Consider the following 13,590-nt stretch of genomic DNA (forward strand, 5'->3'; position numbering starts at 1 on the left):
CCCGCCGCCTTCTCAGTCTCGTCCCCACGGCCCCCGGCTGCTCATGGCGACACAGCTCCCACCAGCCTCTCTTCTGCCACCACACGAGAGAGCACTTTGGGAGACGGCCTCAAACAGACCCTGTTCCTCAGCCGGTCTCCTGCCCTGGGTCTTCTGACCACAAGGCCACCTGGGACCGTGGCCAACGCCTCCGCAACCACGGGAGCACTGCGATCCTTGCTATCCTTCTCCTTGGCCAGCTCACCTCAGGCGGGTGACGGGCGTGGACGTCCCTCTTATGGCAACTGCCCCAGGGTGCCACCCTCCAGGGGCCTGCACAGCCCATTCCCTTGAGAACTCCAACATGCACTCGAGGGGCCTGCACCGCATCCACTGTTTGCTCCCTTGGCCTCCTCACACATACCCATCTTCAAGCCCTGCAATGGTGACACTCAGCACACTGGTGTCTTGCTGGCGAGGCTCTCTGTCAGCCAACCAAGAGGCTGCTCTGTGCCCGGATCTTCCTGTGTGCTTCTCTCTCTGGACACCCATTCGCCGTACCACCAGTAGTTCCGTGGACAGGGAGTGCCGCTTGGGACCCTACCTTCACTGACTTCTCCTCTCTCCTACAAGCAGGCTCAACAAGAACAGCCACAGCACACACTCGACTCTCCCGAGAGCCCCCGTCGGCAGCCGCACAGACCCCAGTGCGGCCTGAGTGGGCCTGCCTTTGGAGCAGGAGCCTGCTTCCTGCACCTAAGGGGGCCCAGTCAGCTACTCGAGGCACTGTCACACCAGAATGACTCTCACCTGGTACCTATTTCCTACAAAGAAGCAAGCAAACCTTTTAATACCTTGCTGACAATTACTGTCTGCAGGACGCAGCTCACAAGCCGGCTGACCCGCTCCCTCACAGGCGACTCACCAATGTCCCAACAGACTTAAAGCGATTACATGTCATTCTCCACTCTTTTCAAAAAGCTAAGAAACTGGGAGCACTGCGCTAACCCCACCAATGTGAAGGTGACCTTCACAACCATGGCCACGTGTCTACTCCCATGGTGACCCCACTGGCGTTGCCGAAGGGACCACAGCTTCCAGGGACGCTGGGTCCGAACCTGGCATGCTGGACCCCTCCTAGCCCCACACCATCACTGCCACACTCGGTGGAGGAGGCCGCAAATAAACCCACCCAAACACGAACAGAACTTTCCCTAACTTCCACGCCTCCTCCCATGGCTGTGAGCTCTGTCATGCCTCCCGGTCTCCTGAGATTCCAAAACTAACCTCTGCAATGAGGTTGTACTTCTCCCTCTTGCCAACTACGAAGCTACCGGCTCCCTGAGCTACATCCAGTCACTCTGCCCATTCGGCCAAAGGATTCCTCTGGAAGATACACAGCAGGTGCTAACATATGTGTTTGTGAATTGATTCATGTTAGGCACGGTGAAGGGCAGTGTCCCCCCCCCAGCCCCGCCCCATCATCCGTTAGGTGGTACCTGGAAAATGGATCGCATCAGACTACAACACGCTCAGGGTTATTGTGTGTAACTCTGATCCGGTTCGGGTCATACCATAGCACACCCACGGTTCTACATTGGAACCATGAGCTGGTTCAGGTCATACTGGTGACAGAGGGAAGCCGCCCCCAGCCGCATCTCAAACACATCTGTGAACCGGGAAATGTCATACCCGTGGTGAAGCGAAGAGCCTCTCAGTCTTGCCCGCTTTAATTCAGCCCTCAGTGCTTCCATGCTCTGTAGAAGCCGATCCTGCAAAGCAGCAAATGACAACGAGACTCACTGCAAGCAAGGTTAACGATTCTTTGCCTCAAGAGTCCGTTCAACACGGAGCACAAACTGGTAGTGGCCAGAGGAGAGGAGAGTAGGGGCGGTGGGCAAAAAGAGGTGATGCTGATTAGGAGGCATAAGCATCCAGATATCAAATAAGGCCGTCTCGGGGATGAAAAGCACCGTACAGGGAATACGGTCCGTGATACCCTAAGGACTCTGTATGGTGACACACGGTGACCACAGTGATGGTGGTGAGCACAGAGTTACGCGTGCAATTGTTGAAACGGTATGCTGTCTACTTGAAACTGATACAACACTGTAGGTTCATTACACGATGGGGAAATTCAGCAGTTACAAACCCCAAGACCATTGTCTCCAAGAGTCCTCCAGTAAACACCTGGATCACCAAGTGAACGTCCTAAACCCTACTGAACAGTTAGGTCTCAGGCCTAGCAAGGTTAGGAGAGGAGCAGGACTTTCTGGGCGGTGGGGGAATAGCCCTTCTGTGCAATAGGCACGTGCTCCTTCGTGGACCCTCCGCAGCCCAGCCTCACGTCTCCACATGCAGCACCAGGGAGCAAAACTGATGAGGAGCTTCGGTCACACAACAACGCCCTAGGCAGTGCCGTCCCAGGCAGCAGACACCGCCGCACGTGGCTAACTGAGCGCCCAAAATGGGGCTGGTCCCGACCACAGGGGATGGAACTGTGAGACGGCCCGTCGGTTGCAAGGACTGAATGTGGAAAAACATTGTAGAGTAGCTCCTTCATGTCTATACTATTTACATGATACAATAACATGTTGCCTGCATCGGGCTACATGAAAACTAACATCACCCGTCTGTTTGACCATTTCGAATGCAGCCGTGAGAATCCTTGGGATGACACCCGTGTCACCTGTTACCTTCCTGCTGGGCAACGCTGCACTCAACGAAAGGTTTGCGTGAACATTTCAGCTTTCGAGCGGACCCCCGAAGGGACTCAGAAATCTGAACCCCATAGGCTGCTCAGCTCCAACTCCGCCACATGCGTGCCATTCAGACTTGCGAGCGTGGGGCCCCTCGAAAGCACAGTGGTGGCTCGCCTTGGAGGAAGTGTCAGCCCCAGAGGTCACCTGCTCCTTTCCAGTCTCAAGGGATCACTGAATGATTGAGAGATGGAAATACCTTCTCACGTTGCGTTTCTTGTAACTGTTTTTTCAGATTGCCCACTTCTCCTAACGGAGACTTCTTAGAAACGTACAGTCCTTTAGTGTTGATTCTTTCAAACGTTCCACAAGCTAGAGCACGCCTACGTTTCTCTTTACAATAACGCAGCACCACAGAAAAAGCGTGGAGCGGATGGCCATACCAACGAACGGGGTCACATGACCACAGAGTGAAATGCTGTCTGTGAAACTGCAGTAACAGCCTTTACTCATGCTTTGTCCATGTACAATTTCTTCACGGATCACTGTCTGTAAGTATGACAAGTTCCTAAGTTTACTTGCAGCAGGTACACTGGTTCGTAATAGCTTTTAGGGTCTGTGATGCCTCAGTCACAGTCACTTGGGAAACCTGACCTAAGTTTCGTACATAGAATTCCAATCTCACATACAACTATTCTACCTAAAGGCTGGCCCCAGTGACCAAGGTAGAACCTCACGTGGGGTATAATAACGCACCTCATAATGGGTTTTACCCAAAACAAGTGTGTCGTGTAATTAGCATTGCTCACTGGTGTCTCCAAGTGCCCATCTTAGGGAAGATTCTGGGCTCATCTACAGCGACACAGGTGTCACCAGAACCGGTAGTATCAGGTCCGCACCCAACTGTCACCACCAGAGCTTCTCTCACAGAGATCCTATGATACTGCTTCCCTCCCGTTACACCTCAAGTGTATCCGTTATGATGGTGTAAGAGTCCAGGCTTAGACTCTTTCCAACTCAGATGAAAAGAGGGAAGGCAGGAGATGGAACAGGAGAAACTCTGTTTTCAGCTGCTTAAATGCTTGACAGAACTGCGCACTCCTACCGGTCCGTCTGGACAAAAGAGGTACAAATTAGCTCCCCAGACAAGAACCAGGCTGAAGGTTCCAGCACAGGGGTGGCCAACGAGGGCCTGCTGACCACATCCAGCCACTGCCGGGTCCTATCAACAAAGGGTTATCGACACACGGCCCCTCCCCTTAGTTATATACTGCCTATGGCTGTTTCTGGGCCCATCTTTGATTAGCATGAAGCTAGCTTACTCCTTACCTCTCAGTTAGTAAAAGCCTCACATACTTACTCTCGGGCCCTCCCCAGACCATACTCCTCTTCTAGACAGTAAGACTCACCTTCCCGCACACATACGTCGGGCAGGGACAGGACACTGGGAACTTAACGCAGACAGTGGGTAACAGCCTGCAGTTTTCCGCGTGAAAGAATCATTTCTACTTTCTACAGTGGCTGTTAGCCTCTCTTCCACGCTGCTCCTCAGGATCACAACGTGAGCGTCTCCTCTGTGAGGACGGGGAGGCACTCAGCCGCTGTCTCTCATGTCCTACCTTATCTTCCACAGCAGCCATTCTCTCCTTAAGATGACGCTGAAGACGCTCGTCAGATTCGGAAAGGAGCTGGTCAATAGTGCCCGACAGACGTTTATTAGTCTCTTCATTCACTTTTTGTCTCTGCCTTACCTGAAAGAGAAGACGCAGGCTTGAAGCAAAAGTGCGAACATTGGCTCAGACGTGCGAATGACCAGCGGTGCGACCCACACGCACGCCATCCTCGGCTGCCCCTTCCCACGGCACTCTTGGGCGTGCTTGTGCCTCACTGCCAGCACCGACCTCCCGGGACACAGAAACGCAGGAACCTGCTTCCCGGGGTCTTCACTTAGCAGGTGCCTTTGTTTCTGGGAAACAAAACATGCATGGGCCTTCACGAATGTCCTCATTATTAGCTCTCAGATGGGCTCAGGAGGCAGATGTACATGCAGGAAAGAGCATATTCTTAAGGGGATCAGCTTATCTACACACGGGAGGAGGAATATTCCGGGGCGGAAACAGAAGCTCGGATCTGGCCTCAGGGGGAAAGAAATGAATCCATTGACAAAACCGAAAGATAAAACAAAATCCACTTTGGGAAAGATTCAGTGGTGAGAAAGACTTTCACCTGTTTTTCGTGAAATTCCCACATCTCCTGAACGTTTTGTAATGGAAACTTGTATTTACCTCAAGTAATTTCCGAACGTAACCGCAAAGTTCACGGGTCTGTGTTATATACAACTCTCATCAATCGTCTGGTTTAAAAACTCGTTTCTGCCGCATCTCCTGAATTAACCCAAAACAGAAGCGCCGAGGACAGGCCGGCAGGATTCAGGGGCTCCTGCCGGGCGGAGGGCCGTGGGGTACGGACTACACATGTGCCCTGCAGTCGGGGGGCCCAGGGAGGAGGAAGAGCCCACAGGACACACCCGCAGGCTAGGCAATGGACAGTCCCTCCATGCTCGGGCTTCCTCATCTCTAAGCCACACCTGCTGGCACCTCTTTCCTTGGGAGCAGGCAACAGAAAGCACGACCACCTCACCTAACACGCAGCAACGGCCATCACTTGGAAAAGACCCTGGTCACCCCACAAGAAGGGATCAGCACCCAAGTATTTTTCAAGCAAAACAGCTTAAAAGTGTCCTTGGAATTGTCTCAGTTATAATAGAATCCTTATCTCAACACCTGTCCCTCCAAACTACCATACAGTCCTAAAGGCAATGAAGTGCTTCTCTAAGTAGGTGAGGTCGAATTCTCGGCCCAAGAGGCTAGCGTCTGGTTGTGCTCGCTTGTGTGCATGTGGCATGGCAGGCTGGGGTCGGATTGTCTCAGTTATAATAGAATCCTTATCTCAACACCTGTCCCTCCAAACTACCATACAGTCCTAAAGGCAATGAAGTGCTTCTCTAAGTAGGTGAGGTCGAATTCTCGGCCCAAGAGGCTAGCGTCTGGTTGTGCTCGCTTGTGTGCATGTGTCATGGCAGGCTGGGGTCGGCCAACACGAGCCCTCACGCTGGCATCAGAAGCTTCACTCCGCGAGAACTCATGTTTTATTCTCTGACCCTGAGGGCCAAGCACACGAGTTTCTGGTGTAAGTTAAGGGTGAGTGTTTCGAGTTTTCTGGTGAAAACAAAACCTGATGGCCTTGGATGGACGTCCCAAGATGGGGAGGCCGCTGCCTGCTCTGTCTCCTGGGTGTTTCACGTTGACGTCTGACCAGCTACCGCAGGGAAAAATCTCAGGGGATTCAAGGGACACGGGCCTCCCTTTCGTCAAGGCTCGATTACGCTATTCTTCTTCTTAGGAACATCTACCCTGACCTGTGCCTTTCATCTCAAGTAGAAATTCAGGATGTGGGGACCAAGGTCAGGCCCGTGACCTGATTTCAGGACCTCAGTGTCATGTCCTAAGGAAGGAGACCCCTCCTCTAGGCTGCCCTACCCCAGGCCAGTACCTCCGCTTTGGCCAAGGGACACCCACGAGGTCCCGCGTCAACCGTGAGTAGCTGCTAATGAGCTGGTGGGCACAGTGGGCTGTGCGGGTGCCTCCACCCCTAGGCAGCACTGCCTCCGGGGCCCCAGCGTCCAGAGAACATTGTCCACATGCTAGGAGTGTTCAGTAGCATCCAACTCGCACAAGAGTCCACTGTACCCCTGATGGGACCGAGAAGGGGCCTGGCGTCCACATGGGGAGAAGTGGGAAACAAGGGACCACTCCCTACCCCCACACCCCCAGCCTGTGCCTCATCCTCAACCACTGCCAGGTGCATGGCTGCTCTGCTCGCACACGTACCCGCTGCAGTTCTTGGTTCTTTTCCTCCAGCTGGGCCTCCATCTGGCGCAGCCTTTCCTCGATGTTGCCACGCCTCTGCTCGGCCTGTGGGCGACAGCGGGGTCAGAAGAGCTGGCGGCCCCACACCACACGCTGTGCCTACGCACGACATGCTGTGAGCGGCCTTCCGCCTGCTCACAGTCCCTATAGGCCTCATGCGTGCCAGTGGGAAGCAGTGGGCTGCCATGCTGGTGACCGGGGGTAGGCAACGGTCTCGTCCCCACCCCGGGTCCCGGATCCTTGGACAGTGCCTCGTCCCCCGGGAGACACCCCTGGCCACTCAGCACGGACAGGAGGAAGCAGCAAGCAGAAAGAGCAAACAGGCGTGCTAGCTTCCTAAGCTGGGAAGTCACTTCCAACAATTTAGCTTCCTCAGCAGCAGAGTGTCCAAAGACAAACAGTCGGGCTACACGGCTGACCAGGGACAGGAGAGAGGACAGGCGAGAAAACAAACGGAGACTTGACATGCAGATCACAAAGGAGGAGAGGCTCTGTTGGAGCCTGGGCTTATGGGTGCCCAATGCCGCCTGCCCGACTTGATGGCAGCCTTGAGGGTCAGCATCCCGTGATGACACCACCCCCTTCCCACTGGGACCCTCACTGCACTGGAACCGGTGACACAGAAGCACCGACAGGCTCCCTGCTACAGGTTCCCTCAGCCCAGGTTCCGGAAGGACGGACTGGCTGCCCAGTCATGTGCTCCCTCGTCCTGTGTGCATCACTCGATCCCAGCACCGACCACATCATGTCTGGAAACTACCTCTTCAACTGCTGCCTTCCTCTGTGGGTGGTGAGGGCTATGAGAGCTGGGAGGGCAGGGACTGTGTCTGGCACGTTCCTCGACTCTATTTGTTGAACCTCCGAGTGAATTCCTTAAAGATTTATTTCTTACAGGGGTGTCTGGGTGGCTCAGTCAGTCGGGTTCTGACTCTTGGCTTCAGCTCAGGTCATGAACTCAAGGTTTGGGCGTTCGAGCCCTGTGTCACGCTCTGTGCTGATAGCATGGAGCCTACTTGGCATTCTATCTCCTTCTTTCTGCCCCTCCCCTGCTCATGTATGTGCCCATGCTCGCTCTCTCTGTCTGTCTCAAAATAAATGAACATTTAAGAATTTTTTAAATAAAAACGATTGTGTTGAAAAGAGGATAGGATTTTCTCATTTCTCGGAAAAATTCTATGCTTTTTTGGTTTTTTTTTTCCTTCAGTAAGCTCTACACCAAACGGGGTCTCAGACTCATGACCCTGAGATCAAGAGTCCCAAGCTCCACTGACTCAGCCAGCCAGGCACCCCTGTCCTTCTCTTACCCAAGGCTACTACCTTGAGCTTTGAGTCGCTGACTTAACTCTGAAAAGCAGTGAGTCTTAGATGCAGCCAACGGCACACAGCACACATCAGACAAAACCGGAGGGAACAAAACTGAGGATGATGCCTGCCATTTGAAAAGCATTCCGATCTCAGACAAAGTAGCACCGAAAACAGATCTCAGCTGGGTCGCGGAATTTGGCACGCCGACGTTACCGGTGAGAAATGAGATACAAGAACGGACCGCCATGAAAATGACATTCCCACCATGGGACCCAGAAGGAAAGGCAGGCCCCACCTTGCAGAGGGTGGCCACCCTCTGGGCCGGCTCGGCTTCCACCTCGGGCAGCGACTTGGCCTTCCTCGGGGTCTGCTGCAGCTTCCGCTCCGCCACCTCCAGGCGCTCTTGCAACTGGCGGTTTTGATCCGCAGTCTAGGAAATGAAGGCAAAGCATCAAAGTGTAGCAAGTCTTCTCTCCGTTTCCATTTTTAATAAAGTGAAACAAAAGCTAAATGCAGAGATCTACTGTTCGTTCTGACTGAAGCCAACAGTTTGGGAGGTGCTTCAGAGTAAACCTTTCCTGTCTGCAAGGAGTCACCCACTGCCTTGGTCCTCGTTTCACTACGCAAAACATGTCTTGCCAAACTCTTTGCTCTTCTTCAGTATCTTCAAAGAAGTCTTTCAAAAGACAAAGTTCCCACACATTAAAGAAAACCCATCTTCTGGAGGAGCTTCCTCGTTCTTCCTGACAAGTTAAGGAGGGAAGGGTTCGGTCCTAACCCTTCGTGAACATATTTATACTGTGGTCCGAGGGCTCGCTCCATAGGACATTCTGATGTGGGCACATCAGTCAGCACAGAGCTTCTGAGAGCCTGCTTGATGCCAGTTGAGTTCTTTTTGGAAGTGTACCATTATTCAACAAAAGCACTCTCCCTCTTGACCAAAAACGTGGAAAACTTCAACGTGGAAAACTTAGACACGAGATTTTTTGTTAAAGGACTTTTAGGGAAGCCGAGGTGGCTCAGTCGGTTAAGCGGCCAATTCGGCTCAGGTCATGATCTCATAGCTCATGGGGTCAACCCCGCCTCGTGCTCTGTGCTGACAGCTCAGAGCCTGGAGCCTGCTTGGGATTCTGTGTCTCCCTGTCTCCCTCTCTGGCCCTCCACTGCTCATGCTCACTCTCTCTCTCTCTCTCACTCTGGCTCCCTTTCTCAAAAATAAATAAGCATTAAAAACATATAAAGTCATTTTAAAAATCATGTATAAGGTGAGGTTTTTGCCAGGTTAACGTTTGTTCCCACAGACTCCTTCCATCTTCTGAGTGCATATAGCTCTGTGTGTATATACAGACTGCGTCTCATGCTTTAAAACCCTCAGAATATAAATCACATGCTGTACACAAAGTATTTCACGATCTGCCTTTTACACTCATGATTTGGAACATCTTACGTGCCATCAAACAGCATTCCTCAATGTCATTTTCATGGCTTCCTAGTCTTTCACTTTGATTATCATTTTGGGTCGACTGACACATTTGACAAACACACCAGGCAAACTCACTCTGTTTCCAAGAAGCTGGATGCGGTGTTCCTGTTCAATGCCGGATGACCTGAGACAACCAAGGAAGAGCCGTGCGGCTTCCCAAAACACAGGGTCTCACATCCTCACACCAGACTGTGCTTCTGCACCTGCCATCCCCCCGATCTCAAGTACTAACCAAAATGGCCAGTGCCTACACATTCCCGGCTACTCCCTGCTCAGTTGGAAACAGTGCTAACGGGCAACAGAATAACGTGCATTTAAGACAAGACAAGGAAGGAACCAAGGAGGGTAGCCCCATAACATGCTTCCATAAAATTCGAAAGAATTAAACCCTGGACGTTGAAGTAACCCCGCTGGTCAACACAAGATTCTAAGATCCTAAAACCTTGACATTGACACTTGGTCCTTAACCTGACTTGTAATTAATAAAAGTGGAATGAAGTTCAACGAAACCAACGACCTGTCGATGCAGAGAGTCCTTCTTTGCGATCTCGTTTTCAAGTTTATCCTTGAGGTCCTGCAGAGAGGTGGCTTCCTGCTGTGCCCTGAGGCAGCGCTTCTCAAGGGTAGTGATCCTCTCTTGCATGTCTTCCTTCTGGGCCATGGCCTACAGCAGGTATTTCAGAGGGAAAACAGGGAAAGAATCAGCGTACGACACATTAACACACTCCAGACACAAAAACTGGGCGAAATTCTCATTTCCCAAACAAACAGAAAAGTAGCATCCTCGGGGCACCTGGGTGGCTCAGCCGGTGACGCTTTGTGAGTTGGCGCCCCGCGTCAGGCTCTGTGCCGACAGTGCGGAGGCTGCTCGGGATTCTGGCCAGGTACCCAGGCTTATTCTTTCCCATGTGTTCAAAGACAAATGGATAATAAAATCTCCCGGAAGTCACAACCTCGGTTGCCTCCGGACACCGTTGAGCTTTCCACAGAACAGCGACTTGCCTCTGGAGGCACGCACCATGAGACACCATCCCCTCTCCGGGGAAACGGTGGGGGAAATCTCATCCAATTCCCACAAAGTTGAAGCAGCAGTGTTAACAAAAGGAAGCCAAACTCCACCTTGCATATAACTGGAAGTCATCTTCTATAGCCTAACCCTGTAACAACATTGTATCCCATGGTATCTGACACTGCAAATGAAACCAGACCGTCCTGCCCTGCCTTTCTTGTCCACCACCCGAGAGATTCCTCTTCCAGCCCTCTGTGTTTACTAAGCAATTTATGTCAGCAGTCTCAAGAGTGAAAGTGATGAGTCCTAAGAAATGATTTTCTAAACTCTCTGCATATTGAACTCTGCTGCGGGGTCTCCCCCCACCTTTGCCAAACAACAACTTCACTGAATGGGTTATATAATTTCTGCAAATACTTTTGTTTTAAATTCGGACACGGCCTCACCCACACTAAGGTACTAAACAGACTGCTCGTGCACGTACACGTGGGTCTGACAGGGTCTGACAGGGTCTTCCCGAGGTGGCATTGACGGGCTGGGGGTGGGGTGTGCGGGGACTGTCCACAAAGGGCAGCTCACAGGGACAGGAGGAGGCACAGAGCAACCATCCCACCCTTACTAGTTTCTGTGACAAGGATCAGATTCCCATCCATGACGACCACACGTGCAGAAGCGGCCGCACTCCTCCATGACCTTACACCGGGACCAGCGGGCTGCCCCTCGCTCACTCTGACCGCCACGACCAGGAGCACGGAACCCCTGGCAGGAGGGCAGGGCGGCAGAGGCGGCCGTGACGGCCCCTCGGTAGAGCCGCCCTCGCACGGTCGTGCCCCCGGCAGCGACCTGGCAGCACCACGCTGGTTCCCACGTGCCGAGTGTGTTCCCAAAACGGACCGAGAGCATGGCATGGGCCAAGCTCAGGTGGCCCACACTCCACACCCGAGGGCACTCCGCCACCTGCCCGCCAGGCCTCGGCAGGGGAGAGCCCAGGGAGGACAGATTCCACCGCGCAGACGGGGAGGCAGCCCGCCCAGGCCCCGGAGTCACGTCCCATTCTGCTGCTACTTCTACCCAACTCCAAACGTTCAAAACCCGTGGGAGACGAAGGACACACTGGGCAAGGCCGAACCAAACACCCCACGTTTGGCTAGACGACGGCGTGGCCATTTCAACCGACACTCACTTCACGGACATCTCTTTGTAATATGCTGTTCATTGCTTCAGAACGGATGAGGTCTTTCCTTGATATGGCTAGGTCCTCTTCCAGCTTGGCCATGAGAGTGCACAGGGTAGCCAGGAGCTCTTTCATCTGGCTCTGCACCTTGGAAACTCAGAAAGGGAAGCAACATGTGAGGGCCCCCACTGCTAGTCTTCATATGATGTTTTAAAAACAATGCATAAAAAGGAAACCCCCTCCAATCAAATCCTGTGATGATGTCTGGAGCTGAACTCTGCGTGTGGCCCCTAATTCTTCTTCTACGAAACTACACCCCTCCAGTGCCACACGTAACTGCTCTCTCACCTGGAAACAAAGGGATTGAGTTTGTACACAGAGGTGTTTCATTAGTCCTTACTATACAGTTACCCTAACATCCCCTTCGCCTCAAATAACATGACAGAATGCTGGTAAGGTTTTTCACGGATGCTCCTGTTCACAAACTTGCTTGTTAACAGCTTTCCATTTTACATTGGAGACAAATCTTCCCCGAAATAAATCACATTATGCAATTTGTACTAGCCAATCGATACACACAACATTTCCACCAACTACTGCTTTTTAACCATACAGACCTGTCTTCTCACAAGAATTCAAGAAGATGAAAAGGAAACTCCAGTCACACAAACACACAAAGCGTGCGTATAACACACAGCATGTGCACAAATTGAGAACCACCGTGGCTAGGCACACCGTTTCATCCTCCGTTTGGTCGTTGTCCAATATGGACTTGAGGACCTTGAGCACCTCCACCTCACTGGACACACCGGCCTGAGTCTTTGCCTGTCGCCTCACCAATGTTCTCCTGAGAGATCTCTCGTGTCTGCAGATTAGGAACTCCAAGTGTTCCAGGAGCACCTAGCGGGAGAGGCAAAAGGAAAAGCGTGTTTCAAGAACACCTTCAATTCCGGGCCTCAAGTTCACCAAATGCAAAACCAAGTCTGAATCCCTTCAATTCAGTGCCCAGGTAGGGAGCCATCCCCTCGAATGTGTTAAAATAGCCTCACTCCTCCTCACGGATCAAACAAGGTTTGAGAACAATAGGTCCCAGCCAACTCCATGGGGACATGTGGACAAGGGGACTGAATGGTGTCCTGTGTTGAAAGACCCTGGCAGTGCGCCTACTGACCCTGGTGTTGTTTCTCTCTGCCTTCAGGTTGGCGATCTCCTCCTCTCTCTGCACGAGCTGCTCCCTGCAGGTGTGGAGCTCTGCAGCGAGAGCTGCACACTCCTGGGGTCGGAGAGGGGACAAAAGTGGAGAGACACAGGGGGTCTTTACCAGAGCACACCAGGCCTCCGTGGCCCTCCAGAGTCCCAGCACCCACCACCCTCAAGTAGCATCACACACACCAGTCCCCTCCTCACCACCCACAGGAGTCCCGGGGATTTTCGGAGGGACAGACACTCAAGGGGACAGACGTTTGCAGGTGCCTGGCAGGTCTAGGACTCAGGAGCTCTGCTGACTCGGGAGCAACAGGCCGAGAAGCCTGCTGCCCATCCCCAGCCTCTGGCCTCGTCTGGCAAGCAGGCTTGTGGAGCGGCAGCGGGGAAAGGCTGACGGTAGTCAAAAGCTGCTGTCTTAGCCTGAACACCTGGCTCAATCAGACTCAACCATACCCAATGGACTTTTCAAAAATGATGGTAGGACTCTTGACGAAAGGGCGAGTTTACGACTTATTTCCTTAGTCGAGCAGGAAATATTATGGATGAAGGGTCTCTGAGGAGAGTGATGCCAGGGCCCACCACCCCGCGTGGGGCTTCTCTCCCGCCAATACTGAGCGCCCGCCCAGGACATGGGGTACAGGTGGGCTCCAAGGAGGTGGACGCACACTCTCCAGTCAGTCGAGCGCAGAGCCCGGTGCAGGGCTCAGTCCCTGAACCATGACATCATGACCTGAGCTGAAACCAAGAGTCAGACGCTTAACGCCCTGAGATACCCAGGCGCCCCAGAGCTTTTGTCTCTGTAGGAC

The 13,590-nt window shown here is 52.8% G+C and overlaps 1 protein-coding gene across 1 annotated transcript; it reads right to left on the bottom strand.

Moving 5' to 3' along the window:
* Positions 1-3,779: 3,779 nt before the first annotated feature.
* Positions 3,780-12,394, bottom strand: LOC131492410 (liprin-alpha-1-like). Its single transcript, XM_058696037.1, has 6 exons — positions 11,588-12,394; positions 9,913-10,059; positions 8,208-8,342; positions 6,569-6,652; positions 4,298-4,429; positions 3,780-3,791 (listed from the first exon to the last, which is right to left on the bottom strand). Exons 1-6 carry the CDS (start codon positions 11,711-11,713, stop codon positions 3,780-3,782), a joined length of 636 nt encoding a protein of 211 aa, XP_058552020.1. The 5' UTR covers positions 11,714-12,394.
* Between the last annotated feature and the right edge of the window lie 1,196 nt (positions 12,395-13,590).

The sequence above is a fragment of the Neofelis nebulosa genome, chromosome 13, assembly GCF_028018385.1.
Source record: "Neofelis nebulosa isolate mNeoNeb1 chromosome 13, mNeoNeb1.pri, whole genome shotgun sequence".
In the NCBI taxonomy this organism is placed as follows: domain Eukaryota; kingdom Metazoa; phylum Chordata; class Mammalia; order Carnivora; family Felidae; genus Neofelis; species Neofelis nebulosa.

Coding starts and splice junctions, on each gene's coding strand:
- LOC131492410 (XM_058696037.1), bottom strand. CDS start 11,713: ATGAAAGAGCTCCTGGCTACCCTGTGCACTCTCATGGCCAAGCTGGAA. Junction 8,343..9,912: donor AGGACTCTCTGCATCGACAG/GTCGTTGGTTTC, acceptor TTCATTTCCTAG/ACTGCGGATCAAAACCGCCA. Junction 4,430..6,568: donor AGAACCAAGAACTGCAGCGG/GTACGTGTGCGA, acceptor CTTCTCTTTCAG/GTAAGGCAGAGACAAAAAGT.